Genomic DNA, 15,610 nt, shown 5'->3' with positions numbered 1-15,610 from the left:
CGCCAACACCGGCACTCACTTTACTACCATAGGTAGCTGACTGGCTGGGATTCCCCACATCGCGCCCATCCCCAGATACCGATTTCACTCCCGTTGACCACTTTGACCTCGGGGATGATGCTGCTCACCGTCAATGACCCCTCGCCATAAATACTCCCCCGGTTTCCTTGGGAATTACTTTCATCATGGATTGACTGCCAGCTCGACAATTTCCTGGACCTTTCCTCTCGCACTAGTTACTCTTTTTATCTTGTTTACCCACTTGGTTGAAACTTGAACTTGATCAACACACCGGCTCCCCGCTCCGATCGGCCGTGCGTTTGCTCCTTCGAGCTTCAGCTGGTGTCTTCCTTTTTTTTTCTCCAATCCTTGCATTGTTACGCCCGTTTCCCCAACGCACCAAGCGTCGCTGTAAATAGTCGCCATGTTGGTCTCCGTGGAAAATATCCCCTACATTCTGCTAGGTCTGGCAGCGGCCTACTACCTGGTGCCTTACTTCCAGCGCTGGCATTTGCATGACATTCCCAGCCCGAGCTTGGCTTCCTTCACCAACCTCTGGGTGCTCGCCCAAGCCCGTCAGGGTAAGCGCTTCCTGTCTGTCGATGCGCTGCACAAGAAGCACGGAAAGCTTGTTCGTATTGCGCCCCGCCATGTCTCTATTGCCGATGATGCCGCCATCACTCAGGTCTACGGTCACGGAAACGGCTTCCTGAAGGCGTATGTTCCCCAAACCCCCAATTAATCCTCCATCAAATTGCTAAATGTTTGCCAGCGACTTTTATGATGCTTTCGTGTCCATCCGTCGTGGTTTGTTCAACACTCGCGACCGTGCAGAGCACACCCGCAAGCGCAAGACTGTTGCGCACACTTTCTCTGCCAAGTCCATCGGTCAATTCGAACAATATATCCATCACAACATCGAAACTTTCGTCAAGGAATGGAACAAAATGTCCGACCTGCAGGCCAACCCCAAGACCGGTTACGCCACCCTCGACGCCCTGAACTGGTTCAACTACCTGGCTTTCGATATCATCGGAGATTTGGCCTTCGGTGCACCCTTCGGCATGATTGAGAAGGGTCAGGATATCGCTGAGATGCGCAAGAGCCCCAATGATCCTCCGAAGTATGTCCAGGCCGTCGAGGTCCTCAACCGTCGCGGTGAGGTTTCCAATGCCCTTGGCTGCCTGCCCGCTCTCAAGCCCTTCGCCAAGTATCTCCCCGACAAGTTCTTCACCCAGGGTATTGAGGCCGTCGAGAACCTCGCTGGTATCGCCATCGCCCGTGTCAACGAGCGTCTGAAGCCCGAGGTCATGGCCAACAACACCCGTGTCGATCTGCTCGCTCGTCTCATGGAAGGCAAGGACAGCAACGGCAACAAGCTTGGCCGTGAGGAGCTGACCGCTGAGGCCCTCACCCAACTGATCGCCGGTTCCGACACCACCTCCAACACTGCCTGCGCTATCCTGTACTGGTGCCTCCGTACCCCCGGTGTTATCGCCAAGCTGCAAAAGACCCTGGATGACGCCATTCCCACCGACATCGACGTTCCCACCCACGCCATGGTCAAGGATATCGAGTACCTCCAATGGGTCATCTGGGAAACCATGCGTATTCACAGCACCTCCGCCATGGGTCTGCCCCGTGAGATTCCGGAGGGTGCCGCTCCCATTAACATCTGCGGTCACACTTTCGGCCCCGGCGATGTCCTCTCTGTCCCCAGCTACACCATCCACCGCTCCAAGGAAATCTGGGGTCCCGACGCTGAGGAATTCAACCCCGAGCGCTGGTCTCCCAAGAATCTGACTGCTCGCCAGAAGGCGGCTTTCATCCCCTTCTCTCACGGCCCCCGTGCCTGCGTCGGCCGCAACGTTGCCGAGATGGAACTTCTCGTCATGGGCGCTACTGTTTTCCGCCTCTTCGAGTTCCAGATTGAGCAGGATGGTCCCATGGAGACTCGCGAGGGTTTCCTTCGCAAGCCTCTTGGCCTGATTGTCGGCATGAAGCGCAGAACTCATGCTTAAATTCATTGTTCATTTATTTCTCTTAAGGAGTGTGGCAGACTCGGTATGAATACGTCTGGATAAAAGACGCGAAGGTGGAGTCTGGATTTTGCAATCGTGTTTTGTTAATACATTTTCATCTTCTTGATCTGCCCAGCCATGTTGGTTGCTGGTGATGATGTGCGATTATGAGCGCGGGATTTGATTAGATTAGTGATTCCGCTCACGAACTGTCACGTTTTTCCTTTGGATATCTGCTTCCGATGGTATGAAGCAAAATTGTGTATATATGATGCCTGTGCATACTTGAATTTGCATATTTCATTTTTACTATCTTTCTACTTTTTTATTCTACTATTTTAGTCCTTTCCAAGGTTTTCATCCCGGGATCTCAACTTGGAGTCCCAGAGGAACCTTGGAACTTGCCAAGCTGTCCTGGGATAATGGGTAATCTCCACCATGATGCTGCCGATAATTTATTCAACATGCCCAGAGAGATTCAAAGACTATTTGACTCTTTGCGGCGCTCCAAAACAGCTTGTCACCCTTGGAACCCAATGTTTCTGCGGCCCCTGCGTGAAGTTAGTATTCTATTTATACATATTGCCACGAAGTTTTCCTTAACGATGTAGGACACATGGGCATTGGGTATGTTGCTAGTAGCATACTACTTTTAAGTATTATATGAAATTGAATGTTAACTAGATTACAGGCGTACAACAATGTACAAATCCATAACTGAAACTTGAAATCACTCGATTGAAAAAATAAAATTCATTCGTTATTCATGAATTGAGTACGAAGTACTACTACTACATTAGGTCAAATTATCCCGCCGAGTAACCGCAAGTAAACCCCCACAGGCATCACAGTGCCGTACTAGTATATGAATAAACTACCAAGTAGCCGGACCGAACGTTTGACCCTCAGCCAGGGGAGTACGGATAGCAGTATCCTGCGCATCCATAGTATTGGCCGCAATGTTGGTTCCCCACCAGGCTGGGAACTCAGTGCCAGTCAAGTTAAGAGTCAAGAAGATAAGAATGGTACAGAGAGCCAGACCAACGTCCAGACCCGCAGAAAGGACGTAGTTGTACTGCATCCACCATCCGCGCCAGCGGTCACGAATCCACTTGTTGAAGATGAATCCGACAATGCCCCAGCTGAGGTAGTTCAGCGGGGTGGCGGGCGGGATGAGACCGGCTCCGCTGAAGATGAGAGGGGCGTTGAGGTATCGGATTGAACTCTTGGGCCAGGTTCGGGCGCCGAAGTAGATGACGATGGGCAGGATGAGGCCCGCGATCCAGAAAAACATGAGTGGGGAGTAGATCTGGCCGATGGAGAACATGCGCTGCGGGCCGATCACGCCCCAGATTACGGAGGCGTTGAAGAAGACGCGGCCGTTGGGGCAGGTGTAGTGGTTTGGTTGGTCGCTTTGGCAGACCTTTTTGATGGTGCCGAGGGCCCAGTTCATTGTTGCGATTTGGACGAGGAGGGACCAGACGCCTGCGACCATTTGGGCTGTGAAGGTTACTCGCGGTGGGAGCTTCATGTAGTGACCTGGTTATTGTTAGAATGCGTGAAGAGAGGAGAAGAATGGGGGCTGTAATGCGGATTCTTACCGAGCTTCAGATCTTGGGAGAAGTACATTCCCTGATACATGCTCATGTAGCCGTAGGTCTTGAAAAGCATCATGGCCATGGGCTTGCCGGGCTGCATGTATCCGATAATGAACTCAGTGAGGACATTGAGGCCAATATCGATGTTTGTTGAGGCCTTGACGATACCCAGAGGAACGAACCAGAAACACGCAATGATGAGGGAGACGAAGAAGGCCCACCAGCTCAGGTGTGTTTCGTACCCTTGAGTGACGCCAAGTGCGATACCGATCATGATGAGAGTGACAGCTCCGTACCACCACATGGGGACGGTCTTGAAACGCGCCATCAGGCGACTGTGCACATCCTCAGTCTCGGCACCAGCCTGGCGGAACCGGGCCCAGATGTCAGATCCGTGGAACAGACCAGTGTGCACAATAACAGCGATGATTCCGGCAAACGACAGACCGTAGCACAGGGTGAAAGTGGTTGACAAGAAGAGCGGAGAGTATTCCTTGTACTTGACCGGGTCGAAGGTGAACTCTGGGGTGAGGATCTTGCTGACATTGTAAATGTTACCAGTGTTGTCATAACTCTGGGAATCACTGATTGGCAGATATTCGGAGTAGAATAGTCCCTTGTAGTGGATACCGGCAGTGCATATCCAGAAGAAGATCACCATGCCAATCAAAGTGTTGGCAATAGCATACCACGGAGCAATAAGCGGACTGAAGTTGAATCCAGAGATTTGGGTCCAGTCAAAGGTCATGGGGAGCAAAGATAGACCAGTCCAACCGCCAAACAGCTGGTTGATGACAACGTTGTTGGGCTTGATCCAGGTAACCCAGGCGAAGACACTGAGGAAGGGGGCGATGTAGCCGGGGAACCAATACCAGCAGAACGACGCTGTCATCGCAGCGAGGAAAAGGCCATACCGGCCAATCTTCCAGCCAGAGACCTTGCGGGGATCGGGCTTGGAGTGGTCGTGAAGAGCGGAGAACAGAGCAGTGTTGATCAAAGTCGATGGCCAGATCATGGCAGCGGGCTGGACCAGGAATTTGGTGAAGAAGCCAGCCATGCCGAATCCTAGCATCTGTGTTGAACTGAATTGATGAATCAGCATACAAGCTCCACGGAAAGTATAGCGTGGGAGATGACTTACATGCACATGAAGATTTCAAAAGCCCATCCGAACTTTTGTCCGTAGAATGCGCGCTGCGCTAGAAGGACATCCGTCGCATATGCAGCACTGGAAGTATAAAAGTTAGCATTTCCAATGAGCCCTCGCAATGAAAATAGAATATAAAGACTCACCCGCCACCAAAGGTCGCATTAGCCATAATGACCACCAGCGTATGTTCCTTCTTGCTGAAGACGCCAGGATTAAGATTGCAATCAATACCGAAGAACTTGAATTTCTTAGCGGGCATGAATTTCTCCCACGCCTTACCGACGGGGTAAGCAACGACCTGGGCGATGTAGGATGGAATGACAATGTATGGCTGACGCATAGAGAAGAGCATGTTAAGTGAAGAGCCGATCGTCGCAAAGAGGAGACCAATGACCCAGGCACGAATAGTGTTGGTGTGGCCTCCTTCGTCGACATTGGGGACTGCGGAGCGCACTTCCGGATAAGGTGAGTTGTCGAGGACTTCATGGGCAATTTCGACTCGGGTACCCTTGTCATCTGTAGCAAGAGCTTCGTCAAGCTCATCCTCGACCTCATCTGGCATGTTGGGGTCCCAGTGATGGTGAGCCTTCAGATTGCGCAATTTGGTCAGGACATCGTCATTTGCGGTGTCGTCAATACCGCTGGCGATAGCGACGCTAGGCTCTTCCTTCTCCATTGTGTGAATGGATGGTCAAGCTCAACTTGACCAGGGGTGGGACTTGAAGTGAAGAATATGGGATAGGGGGAAAGCAAGGGGACAAACGGAGAGGTGGTAGGGTATTTATTTCCTTTGCACCTCAGTAGGCTGTTACCCAACGCACGACTAGTACTAGTAAACCATGTGGTTCTTCCACGGATTCGTATAAAACTAAAGCACTAATGCACTAGAGCATCAATGGAAGAGTCCCGACGGTGGTCCGCCTTATCGTGGATGGTCGAGATCTGAGACCAGGTTGGGAACAACAGGAGTGGATGTAACCTCAACTAAGACGCCAGATGGGTTAAACACACCGACGATATCAGAAAAGGAACTCTGATTCGAGGGAATGGCGAGTGGGGAACCTATTTTTCCCAAAGAAAAGAGCTAAAGTGGCGTATAAACTTGGTCGGGGATGAGAGGCGAGCAAGAACGAGGCGCGAGTCCCTACGGAGTACAATACTAGTAGATAAACTGGGAATTGCCGTCGAATAAACCAGAGGAACAAAGTGAGCAAGACCCAATGACAACGACGCAATCGGGATCTTGTTGCACGATACTGGCCGCTCTCAGACCATCTTCATGCACTGGCGACTCCGGGCCAGTCACAATGCTGCGATCCTAGCTGAACCTCCCTTCCCCCATTCCTCCATATTCCCCAATTATAGAGAGAGTCCACTTAGAAGCTTGGCCACTTCGACCCCGGTACACATGTGGCGTTCCTGAGGTTACTTTCTTCCCCGCGCTCAGGGAAGTTTCCAATCACAGCAGCTGCATCCGGCGATGGATTTATCCAGGCGGGAAGTACGGCATTTGATGGCGTGGCCCTCGCGCCATTGCACGTTGCCGACGCTAGAAAATCACTGATATGCAATAACGTAGACAGACGTAATCGTGGATTCTTCTTGTCGAGAACCCCGGGAAAGCCGAGGCATTACCACGGAGTGTCTTCGGGGAAACACAAGCGAAATGATAAAGAGACCCGCTCAAACCTGGGCAGGTTTAACTTTGTAGCTTGTCAGAGATAAGCCAGTGGGCTTTGTGGGGACAACTCTTGGAAAGTCTTAGGCTGGGTTCACCTTAGTGTGGCCCTTATCCCATTAGCCTTGTCTTTAGTGTTGTTGGTGAGTGGCTGGCGGGTGGCCCACGCTAATCCAAACAGTTGCAAGCGTGCCATCGTTAAGCACAAATGCACGGCAGACTATCCTGGTTGGGCCATGGCCGGCGCCACTGTTGACAAGGGGGGGTGGGTGACTAGAGAGTACTCCGTAGCAGGTTGGTCGAATGTGCCACAGTTGGTCATTTATCCTATTATATCCTATCACGCCCGCAGTCCGTCGGATCATACTAATCGAAAGGCGGGATATCATCTCCTCGGCAAATTCGATAAGACCAAAAACCCTGCCAAGAATACGCAAAGGGGGCCAGAGATTTGACAGCGAATTGTGATTCCAGTCTCGATCACAATCGCATGCGGTCGGCCTGGCCCCTGATGCATACATATTGTACATGCAATGAACGATTTCCCCTGTGTTGTGCATAAAAGGCGGCGTCCCAGCCCATCCCTTCCATCCCTGCGGATCTCTTCCTAAAACAATCATCAATGAGATGCAATGGAGAGGCCCTACGAGACACGATCGACCCGCAACCGAAATGCGGGGGAAACCAAAACCTCCCGTGCGTCGTGGAGCCCGAAAAGTCCAACTCCAAGGAACCGTCAGGCGACCTGGAGCTGAAACTCTCAGGCAGTACCTTTTATTACTATTGGTGGGGAACGAGGAACCTTGGAATGTTCGGTTGCAATCAACATTCCAGGGCAAGGGGGGGCGTAAGCCGGCGGAGCCCAGAGGAACATTCAAACAAGATTTTAGAATCTCACCCGCTCCCTCAGGACCCTGTGGCGATAATCTGACTCAGGTCAGGTTCATGGCTGATCTGATGGCTGATATCTGATATCTGACATTTGAAATTGTTTTTTTTTATTGAAATCTATCTCTTTGGCTGGAGATTCTGCGAACCTTGCAAGTCTGTTATTGCCACTCCACGGGGTATTGAAAGTAGGTAAAATCTCGGTAAATCATTAGACTTGGCGTAATTGATGTGGATCTCCCCCCGGCTTCAAGCTGCCCGATTTGCATCCGCTGCTTGTTTGTCTTTGTCTAACGGTCCTAGCGCAGTGGGTGGCGGACTAGCCAAGTGAGACAACCGTCTTTTTTTCGCGCGTAAGAATGGCGCCGCTAAAATCGCCGGGTTCGTTCTATTCCTCTTGGCTCTACCAATGTCCAAGAGCCAATCCTGGGAAGAACGGCTATCGCAGGGCATCGCTTGATTTCCCCGCGGTATCCGATCATGATATTGATATTGATATCGTAGTCATAGTCATACCCGAACGGCAAGCGCAATGACCCTTGCGATATAATTGAACAGACGTTGGCGGCAAATGCCGGATAATCGTGGATATAACCCTATCTAGTCTAGACTATTGGTAGTAGATACCGGAAAGAGTAGGGTCGGGGATTTCTACCACATGGCCCCCAATCATACCACTAACCCTCATAGAAGATTTGCGGGAGCCCAATTTGCAGGCAGTGGGTCCAACGAGAACAACGCGTCGTCGCCAAGAGCCCATTCGAAATCGGCTAGAAACTGCTCGTCAAGATGAAAAGCGTTGTTTTGTTCCGGCATGCCAGTAGATGGCACCATGCCACCGGAAAAATCGCGATTGGCGTCTACTGCTGCGCCTGCGCCTGCATCAGTTGCGACAGAATAACGTGAGCGCATAAAGACCTTACCATCCGAGGGTTCTATGATTGATCGCATCGTCCGCGACGGGGGATCGAACTCGTCTCGCCACCACCAGACTGTGTCGAGGATTGGGCTGAGGACTAGTCGGCTGCGGATCCGGAGAGCTGTGTACTCGCCGCCGTCGGCTTTCCGGAACGCCCTGCTGCTGTTCCAGACAGAGTTTAGTATGGTCACGGTCTTCGCAGCCATGTCCGCGCTATCAACGGTCATCTGCTTGGCCATGTTGATGGCTGTGAAGACTGCTGCTCGTGCGCGCGTGGTTTCTAGACCGTGCGAGGCCGTGTTACTTTTCAGAATTCGAAGAAGAGACGTTGATGCCAAGAGGATCGCAAAGCCCATCTGGACTGGGCACATCGCCAAGCAACCAAGCCGATCTGCAAGGGACTGTACGTAGTCGATCAGACTGCACGCGGTGACCAGAAGTCGTGGATAGAAAGCGCTTGAAACTAGAGTCTGGATTTTGTAAAGATGAAATGTCTGGATTGCTAGCCGGCAAAGTCCAGTATCGAATCTCTCTTCATCTGCAATATCATATGTTAGCATAATGTGCTTTCAAGTAACAATATCGAAGGGTATATACCAGTCACGGCTTGAAGCTCTAATTCATCTATCTGTCCTTCGTAGGTGCGAAGAAGGATATCTAACGCGCGTTCCTGGTCCAATGACATGGAGCGCATCCCATTTGCCAGGACTGCCTCGCTGCATCGTGCAATGAGCTCTTGGCAACGAAGTTTGAGTACCATCCAAGGCGCAATTGTATCGAACAGATTTTGGCGTTGGGCAGGATCCTGGGAGAGACTGACCAACGCTCGAGGTAATTGTCCCTTTGTCACGCATACTCTAAAATCAAGATTAGTGATACTATTAAAATAAAATAAAAAAAAAAAGATTTAAAATTGAAACTCACCTTTGGTACACAATCACAGAATGCGCCCACAGCTCCGATCTCCGAACTAGATCCGCCTCAGACGGCGCGGGCATCTTGACACGCGAAAATTCATGGCTGGACATCGGTATATGCAAGCCATTCTGCATGGCAATATGCAACAACATCCCACTGAGCGGAAATGTCACATCTGGATGTTCACCCTTTGGAAATGGCCAGGTTAGCAAGAGCAAGAGGCCTTGGATAGTATGCCATGGCGGCGAGGTCGATAATGCAGACAAGAATGCCATCTCTATGACGCTCCGTGCCAAAGCCATTAAGAGTGTTGGATTCCGCGCGTAGGCTCGACATGATACGCCAATTATACACCAGAAGAGGAAGGGGGATTGTGTGTAGTATGTGTTTGGTCTGGTTTGTGGGTCGAGAATGGGTAAGAATTGAGCGTAGTGGCGGAAAAATCTGCGGCACTCATTAGTCAACAGGGATAAATATATGTCGGGGAATTATAGGATCGCACATATGAAAGAGATCGTCGATCTCTTCCCCCCTGACCTCGACACCATGTAAACTCCGAGACCGGGTTGTGTCCCCTTCCAATGCCGGTGCCGGGGCCGGGGTTGACGGAGATATCCCTAAGCCATTTGGTGCAAGAAATTGCGGTGGATATGATGGAGTTGGTATATTTGGGGTTCCGGACATTGAATCACTGTTTGGCTCGGACCTTGGAGCCATCTCTGCCGCTGCTGTTAGCAGGGCGATGGGCGATGGGTGCGGGTCCGCTGGGTGCGAGGCCCGGAGCTTGCGGCGGAGATTTTCAGATTCCTCCTCTAACTCCGACATCCGTCTGGTGATGTTGTCAGCATATTGAATGGCTTCTATGGATGGGATGAGATGTACACACTTGCGCTTGTGCTCTCGTCTGAAGGGATCTGAGATGACACAGTTTGCATTGACCTTGCGACACCGGGTACAAGGCTCGTCGGGGTTTAGATAGACATCGCATTTTGCCTGTACTCAGAGCAGTGAGTGGACTTGAACTAATTCAACTGCAGATGGAAATAGCGCCTTGTGACAAGACACGATTAGTGGGCACCTTTTGCTGGCGGCACTCAGTGCACGCCTTCTTCCCTTTCTTCAGTGGCCTGCGCATGTCTTGGTTAGTGCCTTGAATGAAGTAGAAGAGTGGACCTCCTTACTCTGCCATCGAGGGATGTACACCGGGATCTCCAGGGATTTAGACGCCGGTGGAGGATGCGTAATGCGTGACCGGGGTGGTAGTGAGAGAAGTGAAATTCAGAAGAAAGCCGGTCCCGGGATTGTGCGGCACCGGCCCGGGGGGAGACAAACGCCCGACTATAAAACTGCGGCCTCCTCCAAGCTTTGATTTTTATTCACTTTATATTTCTCCCTTTCCACTATACGATGGAAATTAATGTGTGTTGAAAATTACCATCTTTCTTTGGAGCAATACTTGAAATTATGATTTTTGAATACCCCCTGCAAGCCTGTGTGAGTCTCGAGCTTGTAACTGTTTCCACAGAGGCAATCTGTTCCACCAGCAGGGAGGCAGGAAGGCACTGGTAGCATCTATTTAGATCCGGGTGGACTATTTTTGAGGATTGACAGTCTCGTAGCGAGATGTACTTTCTGGTCACAGATGCGGGTGGTACAGCCCCATATTTTGTACAGGCTCAGGCGTGAATCCAATTCGACGGGTTTGCGTACAAGCAGTAGACAAGTAAGAGAATCAAGAAAGATGTAGGATATTGTTAGATAATCCCATGTTCCAATGATGTTCTCGGGGACCTTTAAATACTAACTGGTTGTACCAGAGACTGCTAGTATTCCTAAATGATCCCCGGTAGGCGTCTGGCGATGTAGTACCAGTCTTCATGTCGTATACTCGTATTCGGCATGTGTATCTGGTTCAATGAGGTACCCTTCCCAAAGTTATTCCAGGGTTACCTTGACCAAGCATTTTAAAAATTTACATGTACCAATATAACTCGACGCAGAGAGTGAATTCCCATTGCCATTGCCAGATTCCAGACCATATCGAGTGGCTCAGCGCCACCATCGAGGCGACGTGATGTTTTCAGTCTGACATCACTGCCTCTTTCTCCGCTATATATACTTTCTGCTGATAAAGTTCCTCTAATGCGATATATCCAAGTTGCTTATTAATAGCATATACTTGAACAGCCGCAATTGTACATACTATCTTTCGGCTGGTCGATAGTCCCGCCACCTCGCCACAATGACCTTCGAGATTCCTTCCGTCTCCGAACTAAAGCATGCCGCCGAGGACGGTCAGCGCATCACCGCTGCCGATGTCTCGTCTATTTCCCAGGCCGAAAGTGAGCTGACAGGGCGCGGCCCGGTCCGTGGAGGTCCAGCTGGTAGGGCAGGAATCCCGGGCCACCCCATGCCATCCCGGCCCGCCCTTTATCGGACTTAAGGAAAAGACCGTGGATCATGATTTGATGCTGACTATTCCCGACATCTAGCCACGGCACAAAGTATCGCGATGAGACAAATGAATTTTGATAGCAAGCTGGACGAGGTTTCGCGTAAACCTTCTACTCAGATTTCACAGAGAGATGCAAAGGAAATACAATCGTCAGAGGTAGGAGGCTCTCCGACGCACAAGCTAAATTTGACTTTGAATCTAGTATCAAGATGAATCCTGATACTAAAATAATTGTGCTTACAGGGACGAGCCTTCCACCGCGCACCTGGCTTTGGATCTGTAGCCTTGCAGGTTCGCTCGATTGCCAACCAAAATGAAGTCCGAGATGTACCTCCTATCATGTCGGATGTGCCAGTATATGTGACCAAGGACGATGCACGAGAGGCACAACGGGCGGAATCGCTGTTCTACGGCGGTGCGATCCCGAGAGGTGGGATGGCGTCGCAGATGCAGGTAAGTGGGCAGTGTATTTTGGCTGTATCATGGCTCATGATCGCATTGACGAGATTTGTAGAGTGCGGCGGATAAAGTGGAACAGGCGCGACGGGGTATTATTTAGGATAGCATACAAGACAGCAAAGCAGAGCAAACCAGAATTTGATGCAATTTGAATACAATCGCCGGATTTGGTAATAAAGTCGGCCAACAGGACCAATCCAGTATATGTACTAGTGGACCTTGGGTCAGATAAATGTGGATTTACCCGAATCTTTGAATGGTTTTCTAGCTGTAAGCTTCCCCTCACCCGGAGTTAACTGCGCTAAGAGCGATGATGACGGAATTAGGCAAAGCATTCAAGAAATTGAGCACTCGTGATCGTCTGTGCCGAATAACCGATTTATTTTCAAGCTAAACTCGAAATGATAACTAGTACCTTTCCCCTCTTCTTGTGCTTCGTGGAGGGAGCATAAAAATCATGGATCAACTATTTTGATATTGTCACCTCTGTCTTCAGCCCGCCAACCCGATGGCCATCATCACACGAATCTTGTCCCACGCGGCAAACAAGCCCTACCGAACGAAAGATCTAAAGACCGAGCCCCCATTCCTAAACGAAGACGGACATGTCGATTTCGGCCCGAATGATATCGAAAACCCCCGCAATTGGTCCTTCCGCCGGAAAACTTCCGTAACCATCGCCGCAGTCCTACTAGTCGTTAATGCAACTTTTGCCTCGAGTTCGCCGAGCGGCTGTTTCCCTTCCATCTCAAATCATTTTAATATCTCCACCGAGGTTACTGGTCTCACGATAACATTGTTCTTACTGGGATACTGCGCCGGTCCGCTCATTTTCGCGCCGCTTTCCGAATTCTATGGCCGACGATGGATCTTCTACATCACTTTCAGCAGCTATATGGCATTTAACTTTCTCTGTGCCTTTGCGCCGAACTTTGCAGCGTTGCTTATCGGTCGCTTTTTAACTGGTACTTTTGTCTCAGCATGTCTGAGCAATTGTCCTGGTGTCTTGGCGGACTTGTGGAATCCGTTGCAGCGCGCGAATGCAATGGCAGGCTTCTCAGCGATGGTTTGGATTGGACCTGCTCTTGGCCCAGTCGTCGCCGGATTTATTCAATTGAAAAAGGAATGGCAATGGAGTTTCTATGTGCTGTTATGGTTGGGCGCACCGACTTGTTTGGTGATGCTAACGATTCCTGAAACCTATGCGCCGATTGTTCTATGCAATAAAGCGAAGCGAATCCGAAAGGCAAAGATTCCGGGATATGAGACCGTGAAAGCGCCCGCGGAGGAGAGTGATCGTACTCTCGCTGGTATCTACAGGGTCGCCCTTGTTCGACCTTGGATCATTCTCTTTGATCCGATCTCTTTGTGCTGTGCAATCTATTTGGCCTTTGTTTATACCCTGCTCTACATGCTGTTCACAATCTACCCGATTGTCTTCCAGGAGAGACGAGGTTGGAATTCTGGTGTCGGGGAGTTACCGCTGGTTGGTACGGTTGTCGGCGCGTTGATCGGCGGTGCGGTTGTTTTGGTTGATACTCGGATCCGACAGAAAAAGGTCGATCGAGGAGAGATTAAAATGGAAGATGCAGAGCCTGAGGATCGACTACCCCTTGCTATGATTGGAGGTATAGGGTTTGCTGCGTCCATGTTTTGGTTTGCATGGTCGGCCGAGTTCAAGTGAGTGACAGACCCTAGTGTGTTGTCGCATGAATAAAGTCCTAATCTCAACAGTTATGTCCACTGGATTGTCCCGACGCTGGCTGGGTGCTTTCTGTCGAGCTGTCTTCTGCTTATATTCGTTGCCTATCTCAATTATCTGGTAGACGTGTATATGATGTGAGTCCACCGCGGGGACCGCCCTCCTGTTATACCGCGATTCAAACTGACAATTTCGCAGGTATGCCGCATCAGCTATTGCCGCGAACACAATTGCCCGATCCGCCTGTGGTGCTGCTGCACCTCTCTTCACAAATCAGATGTTCCAAGCGCTCGGTGTGGGAGGTGGAGGTAGTCTCATTGGAGGAGTGGCTGCTCTCCTGGCGGTGATTCCATTCCTCTTTTACAAATATGGCAAACAGATTCGGGCGCGAAGCAAGTTCGCACCGACGATGCAGAAGCGCGTACAACCGCAGGATGAGGAGAGTGCGCCGAACGAGGATGGGGCAATGGACAACTCAAAGGAACTTGAATGAATTATTATACCCAGGAGTACTCTTTGGTCTCCAAGAACATAGGTAGTTCAAAATTGTTAGTAGATAGTATGTTTTCTGAGCAAGGGTATCCCAAGTAGCACAGACAAGGTCGAGAACTCAAAAATAGGCGAGGATGGCAATGCAGGTCGAATATCAAATACCGTACAAATTTATTCCGAGTGGTCCCGACAAGAAGAATGATAGAGCCGGACAACACAGAGCAGGATGCATTGAACCCTGTCCGGAGGCGCTTGTGCACTTGTAGAGCATCGTGCGAGGCTTTGTAGTGCAGGGGATACCCCCCGACCCGCTCGACTCTGCCGATCACGGTGGTGGCCTCGCTGTTTCTCCGATACTCCCTGCCAATGCCAACCCTGGCTGCCCCACGAGGATGGTGGGGGTGTGAGCTTCGAACCGACAGGTCCGATTCCGCCTCGTTGGAATAGAAATAGAAATTCAAATTCAATAGTTTCAATGCATATGCAGCTGCAGCTCCTTATGCACGAGAAATTGTCATCCTGGAACTCCGGGTTGGACTCCGATATACTAGTATGCGTAGCATGTATCAGACACCCCACCATGACCGACGAGGGGCAATGATTTATCAGAATCCACTCTAGCTCTTCTAAGCCGACCGCATTTTTTTTTAATCTCACAAAGCTCGAAAGGATAAGTGGTCCCGTTCCAGTTCCAGAACTGTTTGGGAGAGTTCTGTGATGCCCCGCAGACCCCACATTGACTCCAAATCCACATATTCTTTGAGCCACGAGGGTCAATGGTACAGTATCGACAGGAAAAGGTCTGGACAGAAGAAGGATGCAGGGGTCGAGAACATGATCGGAATGGAGATTGTCAAGATATGAATAAGCAAAGGAGCGAGGGTCCGGGCCCGGCGAGTCAGACGGTTGAGACACGATGGTTGAGCAGGATTGCGGGGCTGGTCCCGCATTGATTGAGCTGTGCCTTTTTCCTGTTGAGTTTAGTGGCTGGCAAGGTATTTGTCATGATGGGGAGCTGCGTGAGTGGAAGAGCGAGTGCGAGTGAGAGTGGGAAGTGTGAGTGTAAGTGTAAGTGGGCAGTGGAAGAAGCTAGAAGAAGAAAAACAGAGTGCCCCTCCGTAAGAATTCCGTAAGAACTAGGAGATTTGGAATTGTCAATGATGTAATAGCAATCAGCAACAAACCAGAGGCGTCTCTTCCCTTTAAATACCCTGGCTGGTCCCAATCAATCCCAAGGTTTCCATCTTCGTCTCAACTTCCACTCTTCTACTCCTCATTGAGCACCTTGTGAGAATCAAACCACCCTCCACTCAACCATAATCAACCAATC

At 50.4% G+C, this 15,610-nt stretch overlaps 5 protein-coding genes across 5 annotated transcripts; 3 read left to right on the top strand and 2 right to left on the bottom strand.

Annotated features, from left to right (window-relative positions):
- Window positions 1-424: 424 nt before the first annotated feature.
- N7533_001385 (cytochrome P450) lies at window positions 425-2,021 on the top strand (the record flags this gene model as incomplete). Its single annotated transcript, XM_057098035.1, has 2 exons — window positions 425-717; window positions 773-2,021. The coding sequence occupies 2 exons, from the start codon at window positions 425-427 to the stop codon at window positions 2,019-2,021; spliced, it is 1,542 nt and encodes a 513-aa protein (XP_056963171.1).
- An 874-nt stretch (window positions 2,022-2,895) lies between these two features.
- Window positions 2,896-5,445, bottom strand: optB (small oligopeptide transporter, OPT family; the record flags this gene model as incomplete). Its single annotated transcript, XM_057098034.1, has 4 exons — window positions 2,896-3,560; window positions 3,623-4,701; window positions 4,761-4,847; window positions 4,913-5,445. The coding sequence occupies 4 exons, from the start codon at window positions 5,443-5,445 to the stop codon at window positions 2,896-2,898; spliced, it is 2,364 nt and encodes a 787-aa protein (XP_056963170.1).
- A 2,574-nt stretch (window positions 5,446-8,019) lies between these two features.
- N7533_001383 (putative C6 transcription factor (Leu3)) lies at window positions 8,020-10,307 on the bottom strand (the record flags this gene model as incomplete). Its single annotated transcript, XM_057098033.1, has 5 exons — window positions 8,020-8,792; window positions 8,852-9,111; window positions 9,179-9,616; window positions 9,675-10,170; window positions 10,238-10,307. The coding sequence occupies 5 exons, from the start codon at window positions 10,305-10,307 to the stop codon at window positions 8,020-8,022; spliced, it is 2,037 nt and encodes a 678-aa protein (XP_056963169.1).
- Window positions 10,308-11,414: 1,107 nt separating this feature from the next.
- Window positions 11,415-12,186, top strand: N7533_001382 (uncharacterized protein; the record flags this gene model as incomplete). The annotated part of the gene is made up of 4 exons (XM_057098032.1): window positions 11,415-11,556; window positions 11,665-11,783; window positions 11,871-12,080; window positions 12,142-12,186. 4 exons carry the CDS (start codon window positions 11,415-11,417, stop codon window positions 12,184-12,186), a joined length of 516 nt encoding a protein of 171 aa, XP_056963168.1.
- A 396-nt stretch (window positions 12,187-12,582) lies between these two features.
- On the top strand, window positions 12,583-14,281 carry N7533_001381 (MFS transporter; the record flags this gene model as incomplete). Its single annotated transcript, XM_057098031.1, has 3 exons — window positions 12,583-13,766; window positions 13,821-13,925; window positions 13,987-14,281. Coding segments are annotated over 3 exons (1,584 nt in total), but the record flags the coding sequence as incomplete, so codon positions are not given.
- Window positions 14,282-15,610: the final 1,329 nt, after the last annotated feature.

The sequence above is a fragment of the Penicillium manginii genome (assembly GCF_028828005.1).
Source record: "Penicillium manginii strain IBT 31320 chromosome Unknown utg000002l:1.0-5564898.0:1.0-5567710.0, whole genome shotgun sequence".
Lineage (NCBI taxonomy): Eukaryota > Fungi > Ascomycota > Eurotiomycetes > Eurotiales > Aspergillaceae > Penicillium > Penicillium manginii.
The sequence above is the reverse complement of the archived record's forward strand: the minus strand, read 5'-3'. Positions and strand labels throughout refer to the sequence as shown.